At 56.7% G+C, this 27,074-nt stretch overlaps 2 protein-coding genes across 3 annotated transcripts in view; both read left to right on the forward strand.

The window, feature by feature from the left end:
- SPTBN4 (spectrin beta, non-erythrocytic 4) overlaps positions 1-15,673 on the forward strand; it is a 73,992-nt gene extending 58,319 nt beyond the window's left edge. The window contains 14 exon segments of the mRNA XM_032591494.1: positions 935-1,213; positions 1,306-1,436; positions 2,322-2,526; positions 2,915-3,295; positions 4,435-4,679; positions 7,821-7,959; positions 8,053-8,137; positions 8,516-8,712; positions 9,285-9,904; positions 10,920-10,989; positions 11,607-11,899; positions 13,062-13,235; positions 13,386-13,428; positions 14,634-15,673. Coding sequence (XP_032447385.1) covers positions 935-1,213; positions 1,306-1,436; positions 2,322-2,526; positions 2,915-3,295; positions 4,435-4,679; positions 7,821-7,959; positions 8,053-8,137; positions 8,516-8,712; positions 9,285-9,904; positions 10,920-10,989; positions 11,607-11,899; positions 13,062-13,235; positions 13,386-13,428; positions 14,634-14,792 — 3,021 coding nt within the window. The 3' untranslated portion in view covers positions 14,793-15,673.
- Positions 15,674-16,081: 408 nt separating this feature from the next.
- SHKBP1 (SH3KBP1 binding protein 1) lies at positions 16,082-26,892 on the forward strand. Of its 2 annotated transcripts, none has more exons than XM_030297254.1 (18): positions 16,082-16,205; positions 16,429-16,482; positions 16,633-16,678; positions 16,784-16,857; positions 17,141-17,199; positions 17,418-17,498; positions 19,254-19,415; positions 19,498-19,588; positions 19,678-19,868; positions 20,846-20,961; positions 21,778-21,865; positions 21,972-22,088; positions 23,015-23,185; positions 24,152-24,307; positions 24,681-24,777; positions 25,806-25,984; positions 26,230-26,344; positions 26,462-26,892. In XM_030297254.1, exons 1-18 carry the CDS (start codon positions 16,120-16,122, stop codon positions 26,679-26,681), a joined length of 2,103 nt encoding a protein of 700 aa, XP_030153114.1. In that variant the 5' UTR covers positions 16,082-16,119; the 3' UTR covers positions 26,682-26,892. The 2 variants fall into 2 exon arrangements, with proteins under 2 accessions (XP_030153114.1, XP_030153115.1); XM_030297255.1 differs by having other exon boundaries at positions 26,233-26,344.
- Positions 26,893-27,074: the final 182 nt, after the last annotated feature.

A 27,074-nucleotide genomic window follows, 5' to 3' on the forward strand; every position in this document is an offset into this window, starting at 1 on the left:
CAAGCAGAACTGGCCTGTCCTTTTCACGGTTGAGGCAAGCAGTCAAGTGCACTTCGTGCTTAACGCTGGGGGAGCTCAGCTGTGCGTGCACAAGAGTGCTGGACACTCAGGAGCTGTTGGACGAGTGATAGCAGTTGGTACTGATTGAGCACCTACTGCATACCAGGCACAGTTCTGAGTGCGCCATAGTAACAACCCCACAAGGTGGATGTTAGGGCCACCACCAGCCATGTGCAGTTGGCAAGTTCCTCAACACCACCCGCCCCCCCCCCCCGCTGCCGTGCCTTGGCTTCCCCATCTGTAAAGTGAGATAGAATGAAGTCAGACTCCTGGGGCTGCCATGAGGACCAGATGAGCTGCTACATCGTGCAGAGCGCTTGCTTGGCAAAGTAGCAGGTAGCAGGTGCTCAGTGTCCACAAGTATTATCTCCGTTTGCAACTTGAGGAAACTGAGGCACAGAAGCCAAGGAGGGCACACGGCAAGTGCAGAGCTGCTTGAGGGGGAACCTTGGAGGGTGATGGAAGTGTTCCACATCCTGCCCTGGGTACACGGTGTACCCACGTGTAAAAAGATTTGCACACTTCACTGCCCGCGAGTTAGACAGCCACTGCCCCTAAGCAACCTGATTCGCAGCCTGTTTCAACCATTAGAGGGTATCTGACACCACCAGGCGGCTTGGTTGAGAGCACAGTCTCTGGGGCCAGCGTCCTGTGCTCAAGTCCTGTCACCCCCTTACTAATTGCTTGTTTTCCCACCTGCAACATGGGGGTGTGAGTGAGCGAGTTACAGCAAACTGCTTCCGTGGTACCTGGCGCAAGGTGGAGGGCTATCTGCGGGGCGGGGGTTCTGATGCCCTCCATGGGCTGTGCGCACGCGGTCCTGCCGGGCCTCGGAAAGCCCCTCTCCACCCACACCCCCACCTCCCGCCCCCAGGGCCTGCGACGGGAGATCCAGGCGCACGGGCCGCGGCTGGAGGAGGTGCTGGAGCGCGCGGGCACGCTGGCCTCGCTGCGTAGCCCGGAGGCGGAGGCCGTGCGCCGAGGTCAGGAGCAGCTGCAGGGCGCCTGGGCCGGCCTGCGGGAGGCGGCGGAGCGGCGGCAGCAGGTGCTGGACGCCGCCTTCCAGGTGGAGCAGTACTACTTCGACGTGGCGGAGGTGGAGGCGTGGCTGGGCGAGCAGGAGCTGCTCATGATGAGTGAGGACAAGGGCAAGGTGCGCCCGGGCTGGGGGGTGCGGGGGACCTGGGGGCTCTGGAGCCCGGGGCCGGCCGCTGCCGCCTCATCGCGGGCGCCGTGTGCCCCCAGGACGAACAGAGCACCCTGCAGCTGCTCAAGAAGCACCTGCAGCTGGAGCAGGGCGTGGAGAACTACGAGGAAAGCATCGCGCAGCTGTCGCGCCAGTGCCGGGCGCTATTGGAGATGGGGCACCCGGACAGGTGGGCGGACGGGGGCGGGGGGGGGGTGGGATTGGGGTCAGGCGGGGGCGGAGCCAGTTCTTAAGGAATGGCCCAGCAGAGTCTGAAGCTTCGCTGGTGGAAATTGGGACACGGTCCCAAATTGGACATTGGGGTGGGAGGGGCCCTCACTGCCCCGAGCTGGAGCCCTCGGATTTCAGCACGTGGTTGGGGCCCCGGATGGAGGGGCAGTGCCCAGGGATGGTTGAGAGGGTGGGGCCAGGGGTACTGGAATTTGAGTGTAGGGATGCGAGGTGATGCCTCAGACTGAGGAGAGAAGGAAGAGCTCAAGACAGGGAAGGGCCTTCTTTCCACCCAGTGTCTGGGAAGTGTCCAGAAGGACAGAAAACCCTGGAGTGCTGTGATTGGGTGTAGCCTGAGACCTCCTGGGTGGCCAGGTGTATGGCCTCCCTAAGGTCAGGAGTAGGGGCCATCTCTGGGAGGCCTGGACGAGGGTTGGGACCTGAGAGGGGGCCCAGGGTTAGACCTCTGCCCTCCTGAGCCAGGAGATGGACTGGAGGTGAGGTGCCTTGGCTGGGGACCCAAGTAGGGAGTCGGGAGCCCCGCCCAGGTCGCTGGAGGGGCAGGGGGTGGGACCACAGAGAAGATGGGGGGGGGGGAGGGGCAGTGAGCTTGTCAAGCTCAGGGAAGCGGTTTCCCCTGAGCGCTGAGATGCAAGTATTGGGTTCGCTGAATCCGAGTCTTGCAGAAAACAGAAGCCCCTGCGAAGGAGTCCGAGCAGGTGCTACTGTGGCCGAAGGTTCAGAGGAAACACAGCCCTGCCCTGAGAGGGGGGTGGCAGGGGGTCACAGCTCTGTCCTGAAGTCTCGGGGGGCTCCATCCCTGCCCCTCCGTGTCCCCCATCAGCGAGCAGATCAGCCGTCGGCAGTCTCAGGTGGACCGCCTGTATGTGGCACTCAAGGAGCTGGGCGAAGAGCGCAGGGTGAGCCTGGAGCAGCAGTACTGGCTGTACCAGCTCAGCCGCCAGGTGGACGAGCTCGAGCACTGGATCGCGGAGAAGGAAGTGGTGGCCGGTTCCCCTGAGCTTGGCCAGGACTTTGAGCACGTCACGGTGAGCACCACCAGTCATAACATTAATACCCGCGGCGACCGCGTATGCTCCTAAGGTTCTCTGGGCCTCAGCTTCCCCAGCTCGAATCCGAGGATGATCATAGCACCCACCTTTTGGCTCTTTGGTGAGCCCCAAGAATTTACCAGAATGTAAGGCACTTAGGACAATACCCAGCACACACGGTGCCCAAGATGGCGTCAGCTACTGTCATCGGATTATTTTTCTTGCTGCTGTTATTGCTACAGAGCAAGTGCTCGATGAGCATTTGATCTTGCTTTTTCTCGTGACCGTCATCATCATCGTTACTATTATTACTCTTACACGGTGCAAGGGGTGGAGGGGGCTTGTGTGTAAAGGGCCTTGGCCCATGCTGTGTTCCTGGTGGCAGGTGCTGCAGGAGAAATTCTCCGAGTTCGCCAGTGAGACGGGCACGGCAGGGCGGGAGCGGCTGGCGGCCGTGAACCAGATGGTGGATGAGCTGATTGAGTGCGGCCACACGGCGGCGGCCACCATGGCTGAGTGGAAGGACGGGCTGAACGAGGCCTGGGCCGAGCTGCTGGAGCTTATGGGCACAAGGGCTCAGCTGCTGGCCGCCTCTCGGGAGCTGCATAAGTTCTTCAGCGATGCCCGAGAGCTTCAGGGTCAGATCGAGGAGAAGCGGAGGCGACTGCCCCGTCTGACCGCCCCACCTGAGCCGAGACCCAGCGCCAGCTCCATGCAGCGGACCCTGCGGGCCTTTGAGCATGACCTGCAGCTCCTTGTGTCCCAGGTGGGGTGCCGGTGGCCAAGAGGGGAGGTGGGAGGGCCTGGACAGCGTGGCCAAGGCATGTTGGGCTGCAGAGCAGGCGGAAGTCAGGCTGTAGAACAGATCGACATTAGACAGTAGAACAGATGAAAACAGACCACAGAACAGGGAGAAGCCAGATGATGGGGCAGGCAGAAAACCGCCTGATTGCTTGGTGCGTAGAACTTAGGCAGTGTGGGAGGAAAGGTGGTACAGAATGTCTGATAGAAATCAGACAGTTTCTCCAATGGCAGGGGTTCTCCTAGAAACGGTGAAGGGAATCTTTTCCAAATCCACATGGAGAGCCTAAAGGAAATTTCAGAGGGTTAAGAGAAATTTGGCTCTGGGGCAGATAGAAATTTGATAGGTCTCGGATGGTATCCTATGATTTTCCTGCAAGAACTTTGATGGGAGTGGGTTTCATGGAAATGACAATGGAGCTGTTAGACTGTCAGACTGTTAGAAATCAAGCAGAGAGACTGATAGTGATTAGGCAGTGGATCTGATAGAAATATGGTGGTCACTCCAAAAGAAGTCAGGCGGCTGAACCAATAGGGAGTGAGTGGCTGGTCTGGTAGAACTCACATGGCAGAGCCGATAGAAATTGAGTAGGAGACCCAATAGTAACTGAATAACCATTCTGAAGGAACTTGGGCAGTAGGTAGTGAGTCTGAAAAAAAAAAAAAAAAAAAACTGAGTGAAGAAAAAAATGGACAGTATGTCTACTCAACATCAGGGTGGAAAGAGGTTTCCTGAAGGAAATCAGATCGGTCTGTACTGAGGTAGAGGCAGACCCAGTGGAAGTAGGGCTCTCAGACCAAAAGAAATCAGGCAGCGGACTGAAAGAAACCTGGTCATAGGTCCAAAAGCAGTCAGAACGCAGGTGAGTCAATGACAAACAGGCAGCAGACGTGAGTGAAACATGGTATGGGTCTAAAAAGCAATCAGAAAGTGGGCAACCCAAACAGAAATCAGGCAGCGGATAAGGGGGGGAGACCCAGTTGTGGGATCACAAGGGTGGCGGCTCATTACACCTGGCCAGCCGAGGCGGGGCGGGGCCCGGATCCGGGGGGCGGGGCCTGGCTCCCGAGGAGGGCCAGCGCTGGACCTGGCATGCCCCGCAGGTACGGCAGCTGCAGGAGGGGGCAGCCCAGCTGCGGACGGTGTACGCGGGTGAGCACGCAGAGGCCATCGCCAGCCGGGAGCAGGAGGTGCTGCAGGGCTGGAAGGAGCTGCTGGCAGCCTGTGAAGACGCCCGCCTGCACGTCAGCTCCACGGCCGACGCGCTGCGATTCCACAGCCAGGCCCGTGACCTGCTCTCCTGGATGGACGGCATCGCCGGCCAGATTGGGGCAGCTGACAAGCCCAGGTGCCCCTCATCCCACCTCGGGCTTCCTACCTGCCTCTGGGCACCACCCCCCTCCCCGCCGCAGCCCATCGGCAGTCCCCTTCCCTGAAGAAATCTCAATACCCAACTGCCAGGCACTGGACGAAATGCTTCATGTGTGCTATGATCCCTTGTCAGGCCCGGCCTTGGCAGCTCAGGGCATCCTCTTGCCTTCTGGCCTTCCCAGTTGCCCACTGCTGCCCTCTCTGTGTCACATCATGGAGTGGGCTGCAGCCAGGATAGGGAAAGCAAGGTGTGGGACTGCATTTGTGGCTTAACCTAGTGGGTGGAGGGCACTGATTTATTGCTGACCTGACGCTTCAAAGAGAGCGGCCAACAGAAACCCATCCCACGGTGATGGGGACCCAAGGGCTTTCCATCACTTGGCCCCAGAAGTTACAGTCGCTGAAGAGGAGAGAAAGATCACATGGGAGGTTTCAGGGACTAAACCTGCACTCCCATCTGTCAGCCCAGGAGCCCTAACCTGTCTGCGGGGGAGGCTGGGAAATGTAGTTCGGCAGCGTGTCCAGGAAGACAGGGATTTGGAGAGTGGTGACTCTGACTGTGAGGCCTTGCCTACTTTCATTTACTCAGCAAATATTTCTTGAATGCCTACTGTGCGTGGATGGTTAGCAAGACCAAGCTGCTTCCCTGATGCTGCTTACATTCTGAGCATAGAAGCAGGCAACAAATAAATGAAAAAGCACCTAATATTATTTCAGGTAGTAATAAGCGCTCGGAAGACAAAGCAAGGTAAGGGGATGAGGTGCTAGCTGGCAAAGCCTCTCTGAGGATGTGATGTTTGAATGGAGGCCTAAAGGAAGTGATGGTGAGTCAGGTAAAGTTTGGGGGAAGTGATGGTGAGTTGGGTAAAGTTTTTTTTTTGGGGGGGGGGGGAAGAGTTTTCCAGGTGGAAGGATCAGCAAGTGCAAAGACCCCGAGGTAGGTTGTATTTTGAGGAGGAGCTAGACAATCATTACGGTTGGATGGAGTGAGTGGGGGTGGGGGAGAGTAGAGAGTGGTAGCAAGTGAGCTGGGAGGGGCAATAGGGCATGGTGAGGAGTTTGCCTTTTTCCCTGAGTTGGGAGCCGTGGGAGACTTCACCGCAGGGGAGTGATGTGCTATGAGGTGCATTTGAGAAAGATTACTCCAGATGCCTTGTGGGAAAAGGAGTACAGAGAACAGGGGTAGAAACAGGTGCACCAGCCAGGAGGCTGCTGCTATAATCCAGGTGAGAGATGATGGGGGCTTGGTTCAGTGTGATGGTTGTAGAGATGGGGAGAAGTTATTCATTTTAGGAATTAAAAAAAAATGTTTATTAGGAAAAATTTCAAATGTACACAGAAGTCGTGATAACAGTACAGTAAACCCCCACGCAGAGAATGAACACCCATCAACATTTGGCCCACCTTGTTTCATCTGTGTGCTCCCCAACTCCCCCTCCACCCCTTGCTGAGTTCTTTTAATACAAAATCTCAGAGGTGTCACAGCATTTCACAGTGTGTGTTTTAAAGTTATAGATGTCCGGTCTGACTGATGAATTAGCTTCAGGGGCTGAGAGAAAAAGAGGAGTCAATGGATGAATGGGTGAATTTACTGAGATGGAGAACTTCAGAGGAGGGCACTTTTGGGAAATAGATCATTCCAGACGTACTAAGTCTTAGGCGGGAATCATTATAATTCAGGATCTTCAGAAGTAAGTTTGGCTGTATTAAGTCTTACAAAGCTATGCTTGCTGACTGGGGGAACCTTCAGAGATTTGGGGTTTGTTTCGGCATAGGATAGCTGAGAACAGCACTGTCCAGTAGATACATAATGCAAGCCACAGATGTGAGCCACATATATAATTTAAGCTTTTCTTGTAAACACATCAGAAAAGTACAGGGGTGTCTGGCTGTCTCAGGCAGTAGAGCACACAACCCTTGATCTCAAGGTTGTAAGTCTGAGCCCCAGGTTGGGTGTGGAGATTACTTTAAAAAAATTTTTTTAACTCAATAAAAAAGTACAAAGAGGCAAGTGAAAGTTAATTTTAGTGATTCATTTTACTAACCCAAATATATATCATTTCAACATGTAGTCAGTATTAAAATTATTGAGGAGCACCTGGCTGGCTCAGTCGGTAGAGCATGTGACTCTTGATCTCAGGATCATGAGTTCGAGCCCCATGTTGGGGGGTAGAGCTTATTTTTAAAAAATTAAGAATATATTTTAATGTTTATTTATATTAGAGAGAGAGAGAGAGAGAGTGAGCGGGGGAGGGGCAGAGAGAGGGAGACACAGAATCCGAAGCAGGCTCCAGGCTCTGAGCTGTCAGCACAGAGCCCAATGTAGGACTTGAACTCACAAATTGTGAGATCATGATCTGAGCCAAAGTCAGGCGCTTAACCGAAATTGAGTTGCCCAGGCGCCCCCAAAATATATTTTTTTTAATAAATAAAATCAGGGGCGCCTGGGTGGCGCAGTCGGTTAAGCGTCCGACTTCAGCCAGGTCACGATCTCGCGGTCCGGGAGTTCGAGCCCCGCGTCAGGCTCTGGGCTGATGGCTCAGAGCCTGGAGCCTGTTTCCGATTCTGTGTCTCCCTCTCTCTCTGACCCTCCCCCGTTCATGCTCTGTCTCTCTCTGTCCCAAAAATAAATAAACGTCGAAAAAAAAAATTAAAAAAAAAAATAAAATAAATAAAATCATTGGGCTATTTTACAGTCTTCAGAATAGGATGTGTACTTTACACTTCAACACATCTCAATTCAGACCAGCCACATTTCAAGGGCTCACTTGCTACCCAGGTCTAGCGGCTGCCTACCGTTTGGATAGCCCAGACTTGGAAAGTTCAGATCATTGGCCAGTGGAGTCTTCAGAAGCTTAGCTTTAAAAAGTTAGAAAAATTAGATCTTGACGCCTGAGGTTAGAATCACCAGAATGTGCCGTTTGAGCACCTTGGAAAAAGTTGGAGTCACTGAGTCAGTGAAGAGCTTGGCCCCTCAGCACCTGGCCTGACAAGGTGGGTGTCCTGAGATGCTACCAAACAGCTGGCTCAGGGATCTGGGTTCATCCGGGACTTGCATCTGCCATGGGGGCCTGGAGAGGCTATCTGAGGCTCAGATTCCCACCCCCGGCCACTGTAGGGACGTGTCGTCAGTGGAGGTGCTCATGAACTACCACCAGGGCCTGAAGACTGAGCTGGAGGCACGGGTGCCTGAGCTGACAGCCTGCCAGGAGCTGGGGCGCTCTCTGCTGCTCAACAAGAGTGCCATGGCTGACGAGGTGGGAAGGGGCGCGGGGGTGCCCCTCTGCCATCTGTGCCCGTTGGGGCAGGAACCTCCCTTGACGCCTCTCCTACCCACCCACCACTCCCAGATCCAGGCACAGCTGGACAAGCTGGGAACCAGGAAGGAGGAGGTGTCAGAGAAGTGGGACCGCCATTGGGAATGGCTGCAGCAGAGTGAGTGGGGGCCCACATGCATGGGGTTCAAGGGCACAGAGATTGGCATGTTTGGAAAGGCCCAGAGGGTGACCCAGCATGCTTTGTACACCACTCATGGGTGCCCAGCAGCAAACACGATGGCCTGGGGGGCGGCGGTGGACAAGAGGACTGTCTTGCCATTGAATCTCTGGTGGTGGACACCTAGGGGAGAAGCTGGTGCCCTCAGAAATACCCCCAGCCCCTCTCATTCCTGCAGAGCCCAGAGTGGTCAGGGCTGGGATACAGGAAGCGGGAGGGTGTGGAGGGGGCGGGGTGGAGGGCCAGAGAAAACAGCCAGTGCCCTGTGAAGGGCCCACAGGTGCACCCTTCACCCTCACCCCCAATGTCTCCCCTCAGTGCTGGAAGTGCACCAATTTGCCCAGGAGGCAGTGGTGGCCGATGCCTGGCTGACAGCCCAAGAGCCGCTCCTGCAGAGCCGGGAGCTGGGCAGCAGCGTGGATGAGGTGGAACAGCTTATCCGGCGACACGAGGCCTTCCGCAAAGCGGCTGCAGCCTGGGAAGAAAGGTTCAGCTCTCTGCGGCGCCTGACCACGGTCAGCACCCAAGATCCTGCCCACCCCCCATCCCCATCCATCTATATGAGACAGACATACCGGGACTGAAACTTGGTACTCAGTGCTGGGTTGAGTGAGGGCTGAGACAGACCCTCACTGGGCTCCCAGTCTGGTGGGGGAGAGGAAGGGGACAGACCTGTCACCAGACAGTGACAGCCCAGGGCTGGGATGGGGGAAACACAAGGTGCTGTGGGAGCCCAGAGCACTTGTCCTGGCATAGGGGGAGGACTATCTGAGTGAGACTTGAAGAATGAGGAGAGACCCTTGTTTCAATGCCCTGGGTTAGGGGACATTCAGGAAGGAGGCAGTGAGGGTCAGAAAGTCACCTAGAGAAAGTGATTATTTAGCCGACTCTTAACACTAGATGTTTGCCAAGGAAGAAAGGAATTAAGTTCCTGGCAGGGAGAAAACATGGACGCAGGCCTGCACAGCCTTGCCTTGTCAGTAATAGAAAATATTAAACTGCATGGTGTGGGAGACAACCCAGAGGCGTCTTCCCAGACCGCCCACCCCCACCCCCCTTTACCTGACCTTGGCCCCTCCGTTCCCAGATAGAGAAACTCAAGGCGGAACAGAGCAAGCAGCCCCCGACGCCCCTGCTGGGGCGCAAGTTCTTTGGAGACCCCACGGAACTGGCGGCCAAGGCAGCGCCCCTACTGCGGCCAGGGGGCTACGAGAGGGGCTTGGAGCCCCTGGCTCGTCGGGCCTCGGACACACTGTCCGCAGAGGTGCGGACCCGGGTGGGGTACGTGCGCCAGGAGCTCAAGCCCGAGCGCCTCCAGCCGCGCATCGACCGGCTGCCGGAGATCCCGGGGAGGGTGGAGACTCCAGCCCCGCCGGCCGCACCCGAGGATGCGGCGGAGACCCCCGGGGCCCTCGCGGCGGCGGAGCAGGTCCGGCCGCGCCCAGAGCGCCAGGAGTCAGCTGATCGCGCCGAGGAGCTGCCCAGGAGGCGGCGACCGGAGCGTCAAGAATCAGCCGATCAACCCGAGGAGGCTGCGCGGAGGCGACGGCCAGAGCGGCAGGAGTCCGCGGACCACGAGGCGGCACACAGCCTCACCCTGGGCCGCTATGAGCAGATGGAGCGGCGGCGCGAGCGGCGCGAGCGTCGGTTGGAGAGACAGGAGTCCAGCGAACAGGAGATGCCTACCAGAGGAGAGCTGGCCAAGGGGTGAGGCCCTCAGGTGCCCAGGGAATGAGGGATCGGGGACACGGAGAGCTCCTGGAGCCACGCGGGCCCGTGGGGAGGGCTGCTGGGGCTCAGAACTGCTTACTGCCCTGGTACCCATTTTGCAGAGGTGCAAACAGGCTGAAGGAGAGGAGGAGAGGTGCCCATGGTCCCACAGTGGCAGTTCTGTTGGAGGAAAGGACTTAGCTACTGAGTTCTGGCCCCTGCCTAGGTGGCCCAGGCAGGGATTTTGTCCTCCCTGCACCTCAGTTTCTCTACTGGGCTAATGGTGAAACCATCTTCTAATGCTTCATCACATCACAGTCTTTCTCCGCCATTTAAACTGGGGGCTACTGTCATGTCCATTTTATGGATGGGGCAACTGAGGCTCAGAGAGGGCAAGTCGATCAGTTTGGATGAAGCAGGACTGGAACCCAGGCCTTTCAGAGTCCAGTGTTAACCAGAGCATGATGGGCAGATTGATTTTATCAGCTGTATCCCCACTAAGAGACCATTGGTCAAATATGTTTTGGAGACAATGACTTCTTGACTCCTTTTTAATTTTGCATATCATGAACGTTTGCTGAGTTCCCATTCTGTATGTGGTATGTGCTAGAGAGAGCAGTGGCCATACCAGCCTCAGCCCTGTTTGGGTGGAGATCCCAGTCCAGCGGGGGAAACAGTGGATAGTGATGACCCAAAATGACCAAAGAAGTCTGAGGGGCTTGGGATCTCAGGGGGTGGGTGGGGAAAAAAGGCAGCATAATGTCCAAAGGCTTGAAGGCACCAGTTTGGATTTTTCTCTGGCTAAAACTCAAAGGAGAGGTTCTGTCCTCCAGCAGACATGTTCCAAGTACCTATGGTGTACAAGGCAAGCATCTGAGAAAGGTAGCTGAAGAAGTGAACAGGGGCCTGGCATCTCAGGCTAAGAGGTGGAGGCTCCTCCAGCCAAAACCAAGATGGTCCCTGGGAGAGGGCGTCCCCAGTTCCATTGGGTCTTTCGGCCTCCCCCTCCCAGGAAGGCCACCCTGGCTGACATTGTGGAGCAGCTGCAGGAGAAAGAAGCAGGCCCAGGGCTCCCTGTTGGGGTAAGTTGAGCCTCAGGATGGGTGGGGGTATGGGGAACCCTCTCCTCCCAGCAGGAGTCAGAAACACCAATGCCTAGCCCTGCTTCCCGCCTCCCCCTCCCCATCTGAACCCTGCAGAGATTCTCAGGGGGTGATGGAAAGGGCCCCCAGATGCCTCCCACAAACTGAAAATCTCTCCTTAAGAAAGATAAGGCCACCAACCTAAGGAGACTCCTACTCCCCTCTACACACAGACAGACTCCACACTCTTCCCACATTTGTCCTAGACTTTCTCTAGCCCGGTGGGGGGTTCACATATCCTCACAGACAGCTACACACACACAGAGGTCCCAGATTCCTCCTACAGACAGCCGGGACATCAACGTGCCTGCACACCCACCTCCAAAGGGCTAGCGCTTTCCTCCCTAAGATCGAGAGCGATTACAAACCCAGGAGTCCTGACAGTCTCACTCCCGACACCGATGGGGCCCCTAAAAGTTGGGTCTCCAGCCCTGAGGCCCTCCCATACTCGCGTCCAAGACAGATGGGGACCCCCCCCAGACTCGTGAGTCCCCCAGGCAGATGGCTCCAACACCCCCCCTATGGACAGCACCCCTCTTCCCCCTCCCTCCACACAGCCGTCGCTGCCTCAGCCTCGTGAGCTTCCCCCAGGCCGCCTGCCCAACGGGCTTGAGCCGCCCGAGCGGACACCTCGGCCGGACCGGCCGCGGGCACGGGACCGGCCCAAGCCGCGACGGCGGCCGCGGCCCAGAGAGGGTGGTGAGGGCGGGGGAAGCCGGCGCTCGCGCTCCGCCCCGGCCCAGGGCGGCTCCGCCCCCGCGCCTCCGCCACCGCCCACTCACACAGTGCAGCACGAGGGCTTCCTGCTGCGCAAGCGCGAGCTCGACGCTAACCGCAAGTCGTCCAACCGGTGAGCGTGTGGGCGGGGTTTTGGAAGGCGGGTCCCAAGCTCAGAGTGTCCAATAAATGAATAGATGGGCCTGGGGGTGGTACTAAACTTCCTGGAGTCCTACGGGTGGCGGGGGTAGGCGGGGCCTGAAGAGGGGCGGGGCTCCAAGGACTCGAATCTTTGAATTGGAGGAACGGGACTTAGTGTTTAGTTCGGTGGCCAAGGGGGTGGAGCTTAGGTGGGGAGCTGGACCGTAAAGGAAGAAAATATTCCAAATGTAAATAAATTGCCACCCAAACTCATAGCAACCAACTCAGGAGCTAACTATAGAGCTAATGGCAAATTGGATTTGGGGTCTAGTCTACAGGGTTCCAATGGTTTGTAAGGTGAAGCTTGGAGAGGTCATCCAACCTCTCAATGAATGGGGTGGATCCATCCTCGAAGTTTCAAATTGTTGCTGGGGTGGATGGAGAGGTCTGAAAAGGGACAGAGCCCAAGCTCTGAGGTCTGAGGTAGGGGGCACATGCAGATGTCTAAATAGCGACTTACTCTTGGAGTTCAGCTCATGTTTGTCCAACCCTTTTTTTGTCCAACCGTGAGGCAGAATCTGGGGAGAGGTGGCCAGCGAGCAGAGTGAGGCCTAGACCCAAGATGTGAAAAGGGCAAAACAGGTTGAGGTTTTGCCTTGAGGCAGTCTTTTTTCCTCGTAGTGAGGCCAAGGTGGGAATAAAGGGGCACCTTCTGTGTATTTCACTCAAGAGACTTCCTTCTCCTTTGAGGCTTTGGCCGAATAGGAGATAGGCATTTCTCATACCAGACACAAGACGCAGAGATCTCCTTTCAGGGGATTCCATGGTGGGTGAAGGAGTCGGCAAGGAACACGCCCAAGCAAAGGCTTATGAAGAAGACAGCTTAAGTCTTGCCTTCAGGAAATTCAGTATGGGAGGGGATATGGAAGGGCAGGCCCAGCAGGGGTCAGCATAAGGCTTGGAACTGAGAGTCTTAGAGTCTCCCCTCAGCTCAGGAACATCCATAAGGAAGAGCACCCCAGACACATGGCCCAGCTAAGGCAAAGGCCCAAGAAGAAGGAAGGCTCAGGTGTTTTCAGCCATGAAAGGTATTAATGAAGAGTTCCCAGGCAGAGTGCTGTGACTCTGCCTTGAGCCCCATATCGTCACCCCAGGTCTTGGGTGAGCCTGTACTGCGTTCTCAGCAAGGGGGAGCTGGGCTTCTACAAGGACGCCAAGGGTCCGGCGTCTGGGGGCACACACGGCGGGGAGCCACTGCTCAGCCTGCACAAGGCCACCAGCGAGGTGGCTAGTGACTACAAGAAAAAGAAGCACGTCTTCAAGCTCCAGTGAGCCCCCCAATGGGCAAGGGGGAGGGATCCAAGGCCCGACTCCCCTCCTCCCCCCAGCAATACCCTGCTTCCCTGGAGGATAGTTGGTGGATGGGTGGGCCGGGCCCCTGCCCCAGATTCCCCAAGTTCTGTGTCCCCTTCCTACAGGACCCAGGATGGCAGCGAGTTTTTGCTCCAGGCTAAAGATGAGGTGAGATCTGGTCCTTTCTCTCCCCTCTCTGGACCTCAGGAGCAACCTGGCTGGCTGGTTTCTGGCCCAGAGTGATGCAACTGTGAGCCAGAAACACAAGCCAGAGTCACCAGGCTATGATGGGAAAGCCTATTGACAGGGAGAGCCCAGAGGAAGTTCCTAACCTAAGGAGGGGGGGAGGGGAGGCAGGGACCTGGAGGGCTGCCTGGAAGCCCCAGGACAAAGTCCAACCTCCTTGCCTTGGCCCCTGAAGCACCACTGGAAAGATAAAAGATGGGAGTTAGTGAAAAAATGGGATGATACAGGCAGAGAAGAACCAGAGGTGCAGAAATACAAAGCATTAACTGAGCTGGTGGAGGGTTCAAGGAGGAAGGATCCCAGAAAGGTTCCCAGGGGTTGGATCTCACAGAGCATTGTGGGCCATTTGGAGGGGGTTGGAGTTTGTCCTAAGGGCGTTGGGAAGCCATGGCAGAGTTTGAGCAAGATTGGGGGGGTAGAGGTTACAGTGATGTCTAAGAAAGATCCTTTGGCAACAATGTGCAGGGTAGACTGGGGAGAGGGAGAGAGGAGGTGTGGAGCCCAGGAGGCAACCAGGACAGGCACCCACATGTGAGGGCACAAGGCTGGCCCCCAGCCGGCCTGTGGGGAGGGGAGGAGGGAGTGGAAGAGAGTGAACAATGGGACTGAGGCTAAGGGGAGAGGTCAGGGGAGGAGCAGGCATGGAGGTGGTTTAAAGAGATGTTGAAAATAATGCTCATCATCTCATTCATTCTTACCAGAGGCTCTGGGGTAGGCCTGTATTCTCTCCCTGCCAATTTACTTTTAACATGGAGATGAAAACAGTTTTCCATTCTAGGGTTCTTATGAGAACTAAGTTGATACATACAGAGTACTTACATGGCCTGGTAAAGGTCAGTGCTCTCTAAATGTCGCTGATGTTATCATTGTTTGTGTTGTTGTTTATCTCTATAGTGGGTGTTAGATATAATCCTATTGCATAGGATTAAGTGAATTAATCCACAGAAGCACTTACAACAGAGCCTGGCACATCTTGAAGTGCTATGCGACGGTTTGCATTATCGTTATCACCCCCATTTAAAAGACTGGAAAACGGAAGTTCAGAGGGCAGTCCGATTCCAGGCTCATCTATTACTCAGTCTGCCTTCTTCCAAATCCGGACTCTGTGCCCTGTCTCTCTCCCCCAGGAGGAGATGAACGGCTGGCTGGAGGCTGTGGCCGCTTCAGTGGGAGAACACGCCGAGATCGCCCGCTGGGGGCAGACGCTACCTACCACGTCCTCCACGGATGAGGGCAACCCCAAGCGGGAGGCAGGGGAGCGCAGGGCCAGCGGGCGCCGGAAGTGACTTCCCACCCCCTGGGCCTGACCCATCCCCGCCCCTTCTCTCCGCACTGTGGGCACAAAGACACTTTCTCTTCCGCAGGGGCGGGAGCCCCTAGTTCCACCAACACTGCGGACGCGCCAAGATGGGCACTGGAAAGGAGGGGACTTCTGCACTCCAGGAAGTGGTGGGGGGATTGCTGCCCCTATAGCCATATCTCGGCCCCTTCCTGCTCGCCACCCCACCCCAGGTGCTGGGGCTCCATTATTTTTATGCAATAACTGAGTTGGGAGGGGCGGGTAAGGGGCCAGTTGAGCCAAGCCCCCTGCCCCGATCCCCAGATCCTGCCCCAAGAAGCTGGGGTGGTAGGGGCGATAATTCCTGCCCCCCTCTCCGCCCTAGGGATGGGCATGGGGCCGCTGGTGAGGTCCCCTGGACCATCCAGGGTGCTAGGGGGTGGGGAGGGGACGTCTCCTCCCCGCCTTTACCTCACTTCCAATGCTGCCTTGATCTCTGTCTGGGAAGGAGGAGTGAAGGGGCCTTAGCCCCTGCACTCCGCCGTCTCAGAGCCATGCGGTTAATTCCTGACTTAGTTTATTTTTGCAAAACGTCGACCTCCTCCTCCCCCGCCCCGCATCCGCGAAGGCTTTCAATGGGAGGGGCGTCAAAGCTCAAAACTGTCTTCCTCTCTCCTCCCCCCTCCAGCTGTAAATGCCGCTACGTGAGGGGAGGGGCGAGGGGAAGCCCTCCCCCCTGCATGCTTCTGGCAGAAGCACCTCCCTAGGGAGTGGGGGGAACCGGGTTGTGGGCAGCCCCCATAGCCACCTGGAGGAGCCGCTGGGGCCCAGGGGTGTGGGGCGGTGTGGCAGGCGCACACTGTATGTACCTATAATAAATACTTTGGCTTTGACGGTCTATGCTGGTTTGTTCGCGTTTCATGGGCTGCGCCTGAGAGGGGGTGCGGTGGGAGGGGAATGGAGGGTGGCGCGGGGAGAGACTGTGGCTGCAGAGAACATTTAGATGTCCCCTTGATGTGAACTAACTTTGGGGTCTAAACACACGCCCCCGACGAAGCACCTAGATTCCATTCTTAAAATGAGAACCATTCCTAGAGGAATGTTTTGCTAGCCCTTGTAACTAAACTTCCCCAAAACAGCCTTGCGGTGCGCCCCGTCCAGCACAGGAAAGGCGGGTCCCTTTAAGGAGGCGGAGAATTTAACTGCGACGGGTGAGCACTGTGTCCAATCGCCCGTAGCTCTGGGAGTCTCCAGGCCAATGAGCAGGCAGTGGGGGGCGGGACCCGAGTGTAGACCCGGAAGCGGGTGCTGGCCGGCCGGCTCGCCCGGGGGCCATGGCAGCCGCGGCACCTGCAGCAGAAGGGGTCCCGAGTCGGGGGCCTCCGGGGGAGGTGATTCATCTGAACGTGGGAGGCAAGAGGTGAGTGTAGGAGATTCCTCAGGCCCCCACCTCGGGGACCGGGAACGGGGTGGGAGTACCGCCTCTCTCTGGGGGAATCCCTGTCCATCAAGGATTGCTCCGCCCCCTGCTGAAAGCGCGAGTGCTCGGACTGGCGCCCGGGATGGCGGTGGGGTAAGGAGCTACATTCCTTCCCTCCTTCCATCCTTCCATCCCTTACTGTGCGCTCACTTTCCCCGCTTAGGTTCAGTACCTCTCGCCAGACTCTCACCTGGATCCCAGACTCCTTCTTCTCCAGGTGATCGGGAGAGAGGGTTTGGGTCGGGTGGTGGGGGGCAGGACGAGAGAGTATGGGAAAACCTAATGCCCCACTCACCCTCCCCACCCTCCACCCCCTTCACACACACACCCTTGCCCTTTACACCTACTCTGCATCCCCTCCCTACAGTCTTCTCAGCGGACGCATCTCTACACTGAAAGATGAGACTGGAGCTGTGAGTAGGGCAAGAGCTGAAACGGGGCAGCGGGTAGGAGGAGGGACAGGAGCCCCACTCAGCCCGGTGTTTTGTCCCATCCATCCTCTGCCCCCCTTCCCGCAGATCTTCATCGACAGGGACCCCACCGTCTTCGCCCCCATCCTCAACTTCCTGCGCACCAAAGAGTTGGACCCCAGGTTTGCATGGGGATAAAGGGACCCCACTGTCTTCAACTTCTTCCCTTCAGAATGTTCACCTAAGCTCCTTGATCATATTTAAATCGTGTCCTTAGAATTTACCCCAAACACCACACACGGACATTTTCACTGCCCATATATAACATCACTCCTTAGAGTCTTGATCCAGTCAAAATTTGCTACTTCTTGGGATTCTTTGTACAGTTTTGAAAACTTCCTCCTTAGAATTCTCCACTCACTCCCATTTCCCAGACTCTGACCCCTAGTCAATTCTACTACCCAGGGGTGTCCACGGTTCCAGCCTCCTCCACGAAGCCCAGTTCTATGGGCTCACTCCTCTGGGTAAGTGGGGCCCCATGAGCATCCTCATTGCATAGAAAACAAGCCCCAGCTCTCAAGATGCTCCCTCTTCCCCTCTCTTGAAAGAAGTTTGGGTTAGAGCCAAGAGCACTGGATTTGGTCCTGGATCTGGGGGATGGGGGTGAAGAATGAGATTGGTGAGGGGGTTAGAATCTGCCTCAGTACCCCCCAAGTCCCAGCATGGAGTTATTCTGCTTCAGTTCGACGCCTGCAGCTGCGGGAGGAGTTGGACCGATCTTCCTGTGGAAACGTTCTCTTCAACGGTTACCTGCCTCCACCAGGTGGGCACAGCTAAGGGATGGAGGGGAGGGAGGGTGGACTAAAGACTACATTTTCCATAAGGTCACAGCCCTTGCTGTGAGCCCTGTGCTTACCTGTGCTGTGAGCCCTGAGACATGATGGGAGTGTTAGCCTTATATCAGAGGCTAGACTGATGCTTGGAAAGGAAGTAGGAACTCACTTCCAATGAGGCAGTGGGCCAGCTAGTCCCCTGAGGCTAGGATGTATGTTCTGGAGCCTGATGGGGGTTGCAGTCCACGTTTGATTTCCCTGTGAGGAAGCTTAGAAGAAATAAAATAAAACATTTTGCATGGAGGTAGAAATATTAAGGGGAATTATTGACCATAATCTCCATGGGACCTTAGATCAGCAACCCCACTGGCCATGGAAGATATGCCTCAGTGGTTACTGGAAACCCAGCATGGGGCTCAAACTCACAACCCCGAGATCAAGAGTCACATACTCAGGGCACTTGGGTGGCTCAGTCGGTGAAGCATCCGACTCTTGATTTTGACTCAAGTCATGATCTCATGGTTTGTGAGTTCAAGCCCCACATCAGGCTGGCTGCTGTCAGCATGGAGCCTGCTTTGGATCCTCTGTACCCCTCTCTGTCTGCCCCTCCTCTCCTTGCTCTCTCTCTCTCTCTCAAAAATAATTAAAATAAACATATATAAAATAAGAGTTGCATACCCTTCCGACTGAACTAGCCAGGCACCCCATAAAGAAGTCATTTTAAGTAGAAGCTTTAGGGGCACCTGGGTGGCTCAGTCAGTTGAGTGTCCGACTTTGGCTTATGTCATGATCTTGCGGTTTGTGAGTTCGAACCCCGCGTTGGGCTCTGTGCTGACAGTGTAGAGCCTGCTTGGGATTCTTTCTCTCTCCCTCTCTCTGTTCCTCCCCCACTTGTGCTCTCTCTCTCTCTCAAAAAATAAATAAGTAAACTTAAAAAAATAAATGGAAGCTTTCTATCACTGCCTTCATACCATAAATAAGTAAATGTGAAAACGAAACCCTGAAATAACAGTTATGATGCTACTGCCTGCCAAAGAAATTGGCTTCCATTTCTTTCTTTTCTTTTTTTAATGTTTTATTTATTTTAGAGAGAGAGAGCGAGAGAGCGCAAGTGGGAGCCAGGGAGGGACAGAGGGGGTGAGCACCGAAGATCCCAAGCGGGCTCTGCTCTGACAGACTGTGAGATCATGACCTGAGTCACCCAGGCGCCCCTAGGCTTCCATTTCTTTTCTTTCCTTTTTTTTTTTTTTTTTTTAACATTTATTTATTTTTGAGACAGAGAGAGACAGAGCATGAACGGGGGAGGGTCAGAGAGAGGGAGACACAGAATCCGAAACAGGCTCCAGGCTCTGAGCTGTCAGCACAGAGCCCGACGCGGGGCTCGAACTCACGGACCGCGAGATCATGACCTGAGGTGAAGTCGGTCGCTTAACCGACTGAGCCACCCAGGCGCCCCTAGGCTTCCATTTCTTAAAACAGAAGATTAGCAAATACTGAAAAGAGAGCACTGTTATGGTAGCGCCAAACTGATTCGGCCCTTGTGATGTGCTCAAAGGAACAGAAAAGGCAGTAACTTGCTGGGTGATTCCGCGTCCTTTCGTGCCACGTCCCCACACCACTGAGAATCTTTTCGCCGGGACACTATGCCCCCACGTGTGGGGAAGTTGGCTTCTGGCGCATTTGAAGCGCTTGCTACGTGGCAATTATTACAGCTATTGTCACTCTGCTCCTTCTCCCCGCCACAGTGTTCCCAGTGAAGCGGCGGAACCGGCATAGCCTGGTGGGGCCCCAGCAGTCAGGGGGACGCCCAGCCCCCGTTCGACGGAGCAACACGATGCCCCCCAACCTGGGCAATGCAGGGCTGCTGGGCCGAGTGCTGGATGAGAGGGCCCCTCCCTCCCCATCGGGTATGTTTCTGTCTCCTGGGAGACCGGGGCAGCCAGTGGGGTCCCTGCCACCCTGCCCTGATCCCTGCTCTTCCCCCCCAAGGGCCACCAGAGGAGCCGGGGATCGTGCGCCTGGTGTGTGGACACCACAACTGGATCGCTGTGGCCTATACCCAGTTTCTTGTCTGCTATAGGTGCTCCGGGAGGGTGGTGGCCGGAGGCTCAAGCCCTGTTGATGGGGAGGGCTTGCGGTGAGGGTTGATGATATCCCCTAATCCTCCAGGCTAAAAGAAGCCTCTGGCTGGCAGCTGGTGTTTTCCAGTCCCCGCCTGGACTGGCCCATCGAGCGACTGGCACTCACAGCCCGGGTGCTCGGTGGGGCTTTGGGTGAACATGATAAGATGGTGGCAGCGGCTACAGGCAGCGAGATCCTGCTGTGGGCTCTGCAGGCAGAAGGCGGGGGCTCCGAGATAGGTATGGCACCGGGACTTTTCCAGAACCTTCTGCCCTTTAGAATTACGCTTCACCCTGTGGTCTGTTAGGATTCTCTTCCACCCCGTTGGAATTCTCTGGCCTGTTAACCCACTCTGTAAGTTCTTAACACCCATAGGGATTCTTTGCATTATTAAGATGCTCCAGCCCTTTAGAATTCTGTATCCTGTTCGAATTTCTTGGCTTGTAGAAAAATCCACCCACGTCCAGAATTCCCTGCCCTGTTAGACCTTCATGCCAGGGGAATCCCAGAGCCGGCTAGAGTCTATGTTCCCATTAGACATCTCTGTTTGCTTTATTATTTTTGTTAATGTTTTATTTATTTTTGAGAGAGAGAGAGAGAGTGTGTGTGTGTGAGTGGGGGAGGGGCAGAGAGAGAGGGAGACAGAATCCGAAGCAGGCTCCAGGATCTGAGCGGTCAGCATAGAGCCCAATGCAGGCCTCGAACTCACAATGTGAGATCATGACCTGAGCCCGTCGGTTTGCCTTATTGAAAACTGCAACCAGGGGCGCCTGGGTGGCGCAGTCGGTTAAGCGTCCGACTTCAGCCAGGTCACGATCTCGCGGTCTGTGAGTTCGAGCCCCGCGTCGGGCTCTGTGCTGACAGCTCGGAGCCTGGAGCCTGTTTCCCATTCTGTGTCTCCCTCTCTCTCTGCCCCTCCCCCGTTCATGCTCTGTCTCTCTCTGTCCCAAAAATAAATAAACGTTAAAAAAAAAAAAAAAAAAAAAAAAGAAAACTGCAACCATGTTAGAATCCCACACCCTGTCAGGAATCTGGCCTGTGTAATCCTCTGTAATTCCTGCTGGAATCCTCTAGCCTATAAAGATTCTGTGGCCCCACCGAATCCGCTGGCCCTTGGAGTTCTTCCTGGCCCACTGAGCGACTGGCTTCTCCCCCAGTCCTCCTCCTTCTCCCCCAGGAAGCGGGGTCCTGGCTGAGTGCTCCTTGCCTTCTGCAGGAGTCTTCCATCTGGGGGTGCCCGTGGAGGCCTTATTCTTCGTTGGGAACCAGCTCATCGCCACGAGCCACACGGGGCGCATCGGGGTTTGGAACGCCGTCACCAAGCACTGGCAGGTCAGAGGGGTGGCCGGCCTGGATGCCTCTTTCCCAGGTGTCCAGTCTGCACGGACCCGGGGAGGGGTTCCTTCCTGCCCCAGCCCAACTGGAGACAGCCGGAGAACCCAGCAGCGGGCCAGATCCTGGTGGGGTGCCGGGGTGATAAAGGCCTAAGGAGGAGGAGTCAGGGAGGCCTTTCTGGAAGAGGGGCCGCTGAGCTGACAGGGAAGATGATGGGTTTGCAAAGGAGGAGAGCGGGTTCTACAGGCACTGGATGGGGGAGCAGGTGAGTGAAGATGCCGTAGGAGACAGACGTGCACACGTCTGTCGTTCCCTCCCAAGCCATGTGCAAAACATAAAGAAAAATATACCTACGGTATTGCTTTCTCCTGTAAAGTATGTTTGGGAGAGAGAGACAGAAAAGCAGAGAAAGGAGAGAGAGAAAGAGGGTGGGAGACAGACAAAAAGCAATAGAGGAAGTCAGAAAGAGGTGATGGAGAGAGGAAAGGGTGGGCAGAGTGAAGCCGGGACTGGAACGCAGTGGTGCTGAAGGGATGTAGAGAGACAGACGGAAATAAATAGTAAAAACCAGCAATATGGGGTCAAAGAGAGGCCAAGAGGCAGAAGCGCTGACCCAGAGACTTCCAGAGACAGAGAGACGCAGATGGAGATAGAACTAGAGCCGGTGAGGCTGGAGAGAAGTGGGCCTAGAAACCCCGGATAGGTTCTGGAAGCGGGGGGGGGGGGGGGGGGGGGGGGGGGCGCCCTGAGGTGTGCCGTGGAGGCGGAGGCAGGGAGGACCTCCCAGCCACAGCCGGTCCTGCCTGCCCCCAGGTCCAGGAGGTGCAGCCCATCACCAGCTACGACGCGGCGGGCTCCTTCCTCCTCCTGGGCTGTGACAACGGCTCTATCTACTACGTGGGTGAGCAGCAGCTGGTACCCCGCGTGCCCGAGAACCTCCCCGGGAAGGCAGGGGGCGGGGCTGAGCACCTTGAACGAGCCCACGCTGCTCTCCCCGCCCGCCCTAGATGTGCAGAAGTTTCCCCTGCGCATGAAGGACAACGACCTCCTTGTCAGTGAGCTCTACCGGGACCCGGCAGAGGACGGAGTCACGGCCCTCAGCGTCTACCTCACCCCCAAGACCAGTAAGCTATGACCGGCCCCCCCCATCTCCCCCCCCCCCCCACCCCGCTGCCAGCAACCCCAGCCCACAGCCGCCTCCCCACCACTGTGTAGCATGACCCCGTGAGATTTACTGGGAGGAGAAAAGATTCAATTCTCACTTAGTCATTCAACAAACACCGGGCACCGCTTGTATGTAAGCTGTGGCAGGTCTCTCCAACCAGGAGCAGACTTGGCCACGAGCAGTTCTTTGTGTTTCTTTTCCACCTCTGCAATGAGGACATGATGCTTCCACGCTCATAAAACAAAGAGGGTGTGTGTTTTACGGCGGACGAAACCGAGTTCTCTCACTTGGGAACAGTTTTTTTGATTTGGTTTCTTGGCTTTAAATGCAGAAAATTAGGCTAGTTGTTTTTTTTTTTTTTTTAATTATCGTTTACTTAGAAAATTATTTATTAGAGAAAGAGCGCACGCAGTCAAGCAGGAGAGGGGCACAGGGAGAGAGAGAAAAAAAATTTTTTTTAATATTTATTTATTTCTGGGGAGGAGCAGAGAGAGGGAGGCACAGAATCTGAAGCAGGCTGCAGGCTCCAGGCTCTGAGCTGTCAGTGCAGAGCCAGACGCGGGGCTCGATCGCAGGACGGTGAGATCATGACCTGAGCCAAAGTCAGATGCTTAACCAGCTGAGCCAGCCAGGCGCCCCTCTATTTTTCTGTCTGTCCCCTCTCTTATTAGCTCCGTCTCTCTCTGCCTTACTTTCTGTCCCTGCTCCTCTCTTTCTCTGATCTCTCCCTCTGTCTCTCCCTTTCTGACATCTCACTGCCTTATTATCTCTGTCTGCCCCTCTCTCCTTGCTTTCTGACTCTATCTCTGTCCTTCTCTTTCTCTCTGCCGTGATTTCTGTCTCCCTGTGACCCAGTCGCTGTCTTCATCCTCGGCCCCTCACCAGGTGACAGCGGGAACTGGATCGAGATTGCCTATGGCACCAGCTCAGGGGGTGTGCGGGTCATTGTGCAGCACCCCGAGACTGTGGGCTCCGGGCCTCAGCTCTTCCAGACCTTCACCGTGCACCGCAGCCCCGTCACCAAGATCATGCTCTCGGAGAAGCACCTCATCTCAGGTGGGCCTCACCGGGCTGCCCCAACTGCCCATCTCCTCGCAAGAGGATGGCCCGGAGGGGAGCATGAAACCAGGGGGTGAGACCTCCAGGGGGGAGGGAATTTTAACCTGGAACAGTAATTGCAGAAGTGAGAGAATAGTGTAAGGGGACCCATCTAAGCAAGAGTGAGAAATTCATCAATTCAGCAAACATTGGTTGAGCACCTACTGTGTGCCAGGCCCAGGGGATACAGTGATGGACAAGACGGGCCAAGTGCCCGCCCTTAGGGAGCTGATGTTCTGCGGGAAGGCAGATGACAAATAAATAAATCAGAATATAAGTCACCAACAGGCAACGATGAAGACCATGAGTAAAAACAAAAGTTGTGTGAGTGGCTTGAGAGTGTTGGGGTCACTGAGGAAGGAGCTTTGAGCGAAACCAAGGAAATAAGCAGTGCAGCTCGGTGGGGACAAACATTCTAGCAGAGGGAACAGGCATTGCAAGGGCTCTGAGCCAGGAGGATGATAGATGTGTCTGAGGAAGCAGAGTGGGCAAGGGAGACAGTAGGACCTTGTAAGCCATGAAGATGACTTTGTCCTTGCCCTTGACTGGGTAGGTATCATGGGAAAGAGGGTTGTGAGCAGAGGAGGGCCATGATCTGACACAGTTATTCACAGGGACTCTCTGGCTATGCGTTGGGGCAGGACAGGAGCAGGAGTCCCGGGAGGAGGCTGCTGCCATGGACAGGACCAGGGTGGGGACAGTGACAGGGTTAGATGAGATCAGGCTCTGGAACAATTTTAGAGGAAGAACCAAGAGGATTTTTGACCATTTGGGAGTTCTGGGGAAGAGCGAATTCTCTGAAAGGAAAGAATCCAGAGGGGCCCAAATCCTGACACCTTTGAAAAGGGTCATCCTGGGGCTCGGGAAGGTTGGGCCGTGGTGATGACAGCTGGCCTGACCGGCCGTTGCCCCTGTGCTCCTCAGTCTGTGCCGACAACAACCACGTGCGCACGTGGTCCGTGACTCGCTTCCGGGGCATGATTTCCACCCAGCCCGGCTCCACCCCACTCGCTTCCTTCAAGATCCTGGCACTGGAGTCGGCCGACGGGCATGGTGGCTGCAGCGCTGGCAATGACATTGGTGCCTACCAGCCCCTGGTCCCCCATCCCATGCACCCTGCCTGACCTCCATTGGCCTCCACTGGCTTCTTCCCTGACCCCCTGTAGACCTCTCCTGACCCACCCAGCTGACCTGGCTGCCACCTGACCCCTGTCAATCTCCATTTACTCCCAGCTACCCCCGTTGAATTCTGTTACCCCGTTGATTCCTGCTGACCGCCACCTGACCTGGGACCCCCACCCCACAGCCCTGAGCTCCACTGACTGACCCTCAGCCCTCTCTGACCCCGCCCAATTCCAGAAAGCTGGGGATGGGGACAAGGGGGCAGAGCCTTAGGGTCTGGAGTCCCAGGGAGCCCTGACTGGCCCTGACTCCCCCCACCATCCTGGCCCAGGCCCCTACGGCGAGCGGGACGACCAGCAAGTGTTCATTCAGAAGGTGGTGCCAACCGCCAGCCAGCTCTTTGTGCGTCTTTCATCCACTGGCCAGCGGTGAGGACCATCCCATCGAACGGGGAGGGTGGTCAGGGGAGAGGGCAGGACACCAGCTGGGTCACGGAGGCCAAAAGGGGGTCCTAGCCAAGGAACGCCTGAAGGAGCAAAGGCTGGGAGGGGGCACGAGGCCTGGTCCTGGGTTTGGGGGCTGGAGGAATTCAAGGTGTGACATGTGTGGGTAGCGGTGAGGCTGGGGAAGCCCCAGGTGCCTGTGCCGGACCTCATGCAGGTCACTCGGTGTGGTCAGAGCCCGGGATCGGGGCAGGAGGCACAGGTGGGGGGTGCTGGGGACAGGGGGAGGGGCACAGGCAGCTGTAGGAGCCCAGAGGAGGTGCTTGCTCCAGTCTGGGGAGGGGGCCTGTGAGGGTTTTCGTGAGGACCTTGGAGATAAACAGCAATGAGCAGAAGAAAGGAGGGGCAGGGGTGCGCCAGGTGAAGGAACAGCGTGGGTGAAGGCTGGGAATGGACAGCCAGTGAGGTGCACGTGGTCTGGGGGCCGGACCTCCGTACAGGCTGCTGAGGGGCACGGAGGAGCTGAGATTGGCCTGGGCTGCTGGGGAGCCGTGACCACCATGGGGGTTGGACTGGAGGTGGGACAGGAGTCCGAGAGTCCAGGGAAGAGTCTGGGACAGGTGGGGACAGGAGCCGGCAGGGCTTGACCAGGGCCAGACAGGAGGGGAGGAGGGGGCCCTGGAGGCTGAAGGGATGGGGCAGGGGGTTGGAAGCTGGTGATAGGAGGGGAGGGAGGCCCCCAGGATGACAAGCCTTCTCTGAGTCAGGAACCACCAGGGAGAGCAGCAGATTTGGGGGAGAATCCCCATGGGGACGTGGGGTGATGCTGGACAGGAGCCATCCCAGAGGCCTCTGCACCCCGAGAGTACATGGGGGAAGGGGAAAGAAGCCTGGGGTGGTGGTTGGAGAGGCAGCGACTAAAGCCATAATGGTGGGGACTGTGGCCTGGGAAGGGGTGTACAGGTGAGAAGAGGGACCGGGGCCAGGGTGACCCCCTCTCCCTTCCATCTCAGGGTGTGCTCGGTGCGCTCGGTGGACGGCTCCCCCACCACCGCCTTCACGGTGCTCGAGTGTGAGGGCTCGCGGCGGCTCGGCTCTCGGCCCCGGCGCTACCTGCTCACCGGCCAGGCCAATGGCAGCCTGGCCATGTGGGACCTGACCACCGCCATGGACGGCCTCGGCCAGGCCCCTGGTACTCCCTATACCTGGCCTCCATGCCGGCCCCTGTCCACAACCTCCTTTGCCAGTCTCCCTCCCAGGCTCTTGCCCTCTGACCCCTTTCCTCTGCCTTTGAACCCCAGCTTGCCCTCACTTTTCCACCCTCTCGTAGCTTCTGACCCCTAGCCTTTGACCTCTGCGTTTTTCCTCCTATCCTGACCTCAAGCCTTGCGTGTGACCTTTGTCCCTTGCCCAGTGGCCCCTGCCTTGCCCCCCCAGCAGGTGGGCTGACCGAGGAAGAGCTGATGGAGCAGCTGGAGCAATGTGAGCTGGCGCCACTGGCTTCCTCTCGGAGCTCTCTCCCCAGCCCCTCCCCTCGCACGTCTCTCACCAGGTAGACTGAACTCCACTTTCCCTTCTGTGCAATGGGGGGGGGGGGGGGCGGGGGAGGTGGGGGGAGCTGCCTCCCTGCCCATGATGACCCTCACTGACCCTCATCACCGCCCCCCAGTCTCCACTCAGCCTCCCTGTCTGGCCGTCTTGGGAGCCTGAGCCCCCCCCAGGCTGAGGCCCGGCGCCGCGGGGGAGGCAGCTTCGTGGAACGCTGCCAGGAGCTGGTGCGGAGTGGGCCAGAGTCCCGACGGCCCCCGACACCAGCGCCTCGGCCCTCCACGGGTCTCGGGGCTCCCCTTGCACCCCCCAAGGTGAAGCTCAATGAAACTTCCTTCTGAACACAGCTGCCATGGTGCCTTTGGATACCCAGGTCCTGGGCGGGGGACGGGGTGGGGTGGGGTGGCAGGGCTCAGGTGCTTCCCTGCTTCCTGTCAGAGCCCTGGGTTCAGGGCCAGAGCTTCCTTGGAATGGTCGTTGTTACTAGGCCCCCACTGCCCCCCCTTTTCTGGAGCCAAAGTCGCCCTCCCCTAATAAAGTTGTCACTGCCAACACCTTGCTGAAATTCTTAGAGGGTTTGGGGACCCCCAGGGAAAGGGTGGGAGAGATGTGAGGACCAGCCAGATGTCTGGCTGTAGATTTAGGAACATCTGTCTCTCTTGGTTTAAGCAAAGAAGGGGAATGTAATGGTTTACATCTGGCTTCAGGCATAGTTGGATCCAGGGATTCAGATA

Source organism: Lynx canadensis, chromosome E2 (assembly GCF_007474595.2).
Source record: "Lynx canadensis isolate LIC74 chromosome E2, mLynCan4.pri.v2, whole genome shotgun sequence".
In the NCBI taxonomy this organism is placed as follows: domain Eukaryota; kingdom Metazoa; phylum Chordata; class Mammalia; order Carnivora; family Felidae; genus Lynx; species Lynx canadensis.

Bases quoted from the DNA above. Each gene is read 5' to 3' on its own strand.
- SHKBP1 (XM_030297254.1), top strand. From the start codon at position 16,120: ATGGCAGCCGCGGCACCTGCAGCAGAAGGGGTCCCGAGTCGGGGGCCT. The intron at 24,778-25,805 runs GTGAGGACCATC...CTTCCATCTCAG, and splicing joins CTTTCATCCACTGGCCAGCG to GGTGTGCTCGGTGCGCTCGG. The intron at 26,345-26,461 runs GTAGACTGAACT...ACCGCCCCCCAG, and splicing joins CCTCGCACGTCTCTCACCAG to TCTCCACTCAGCCTCCCTGT.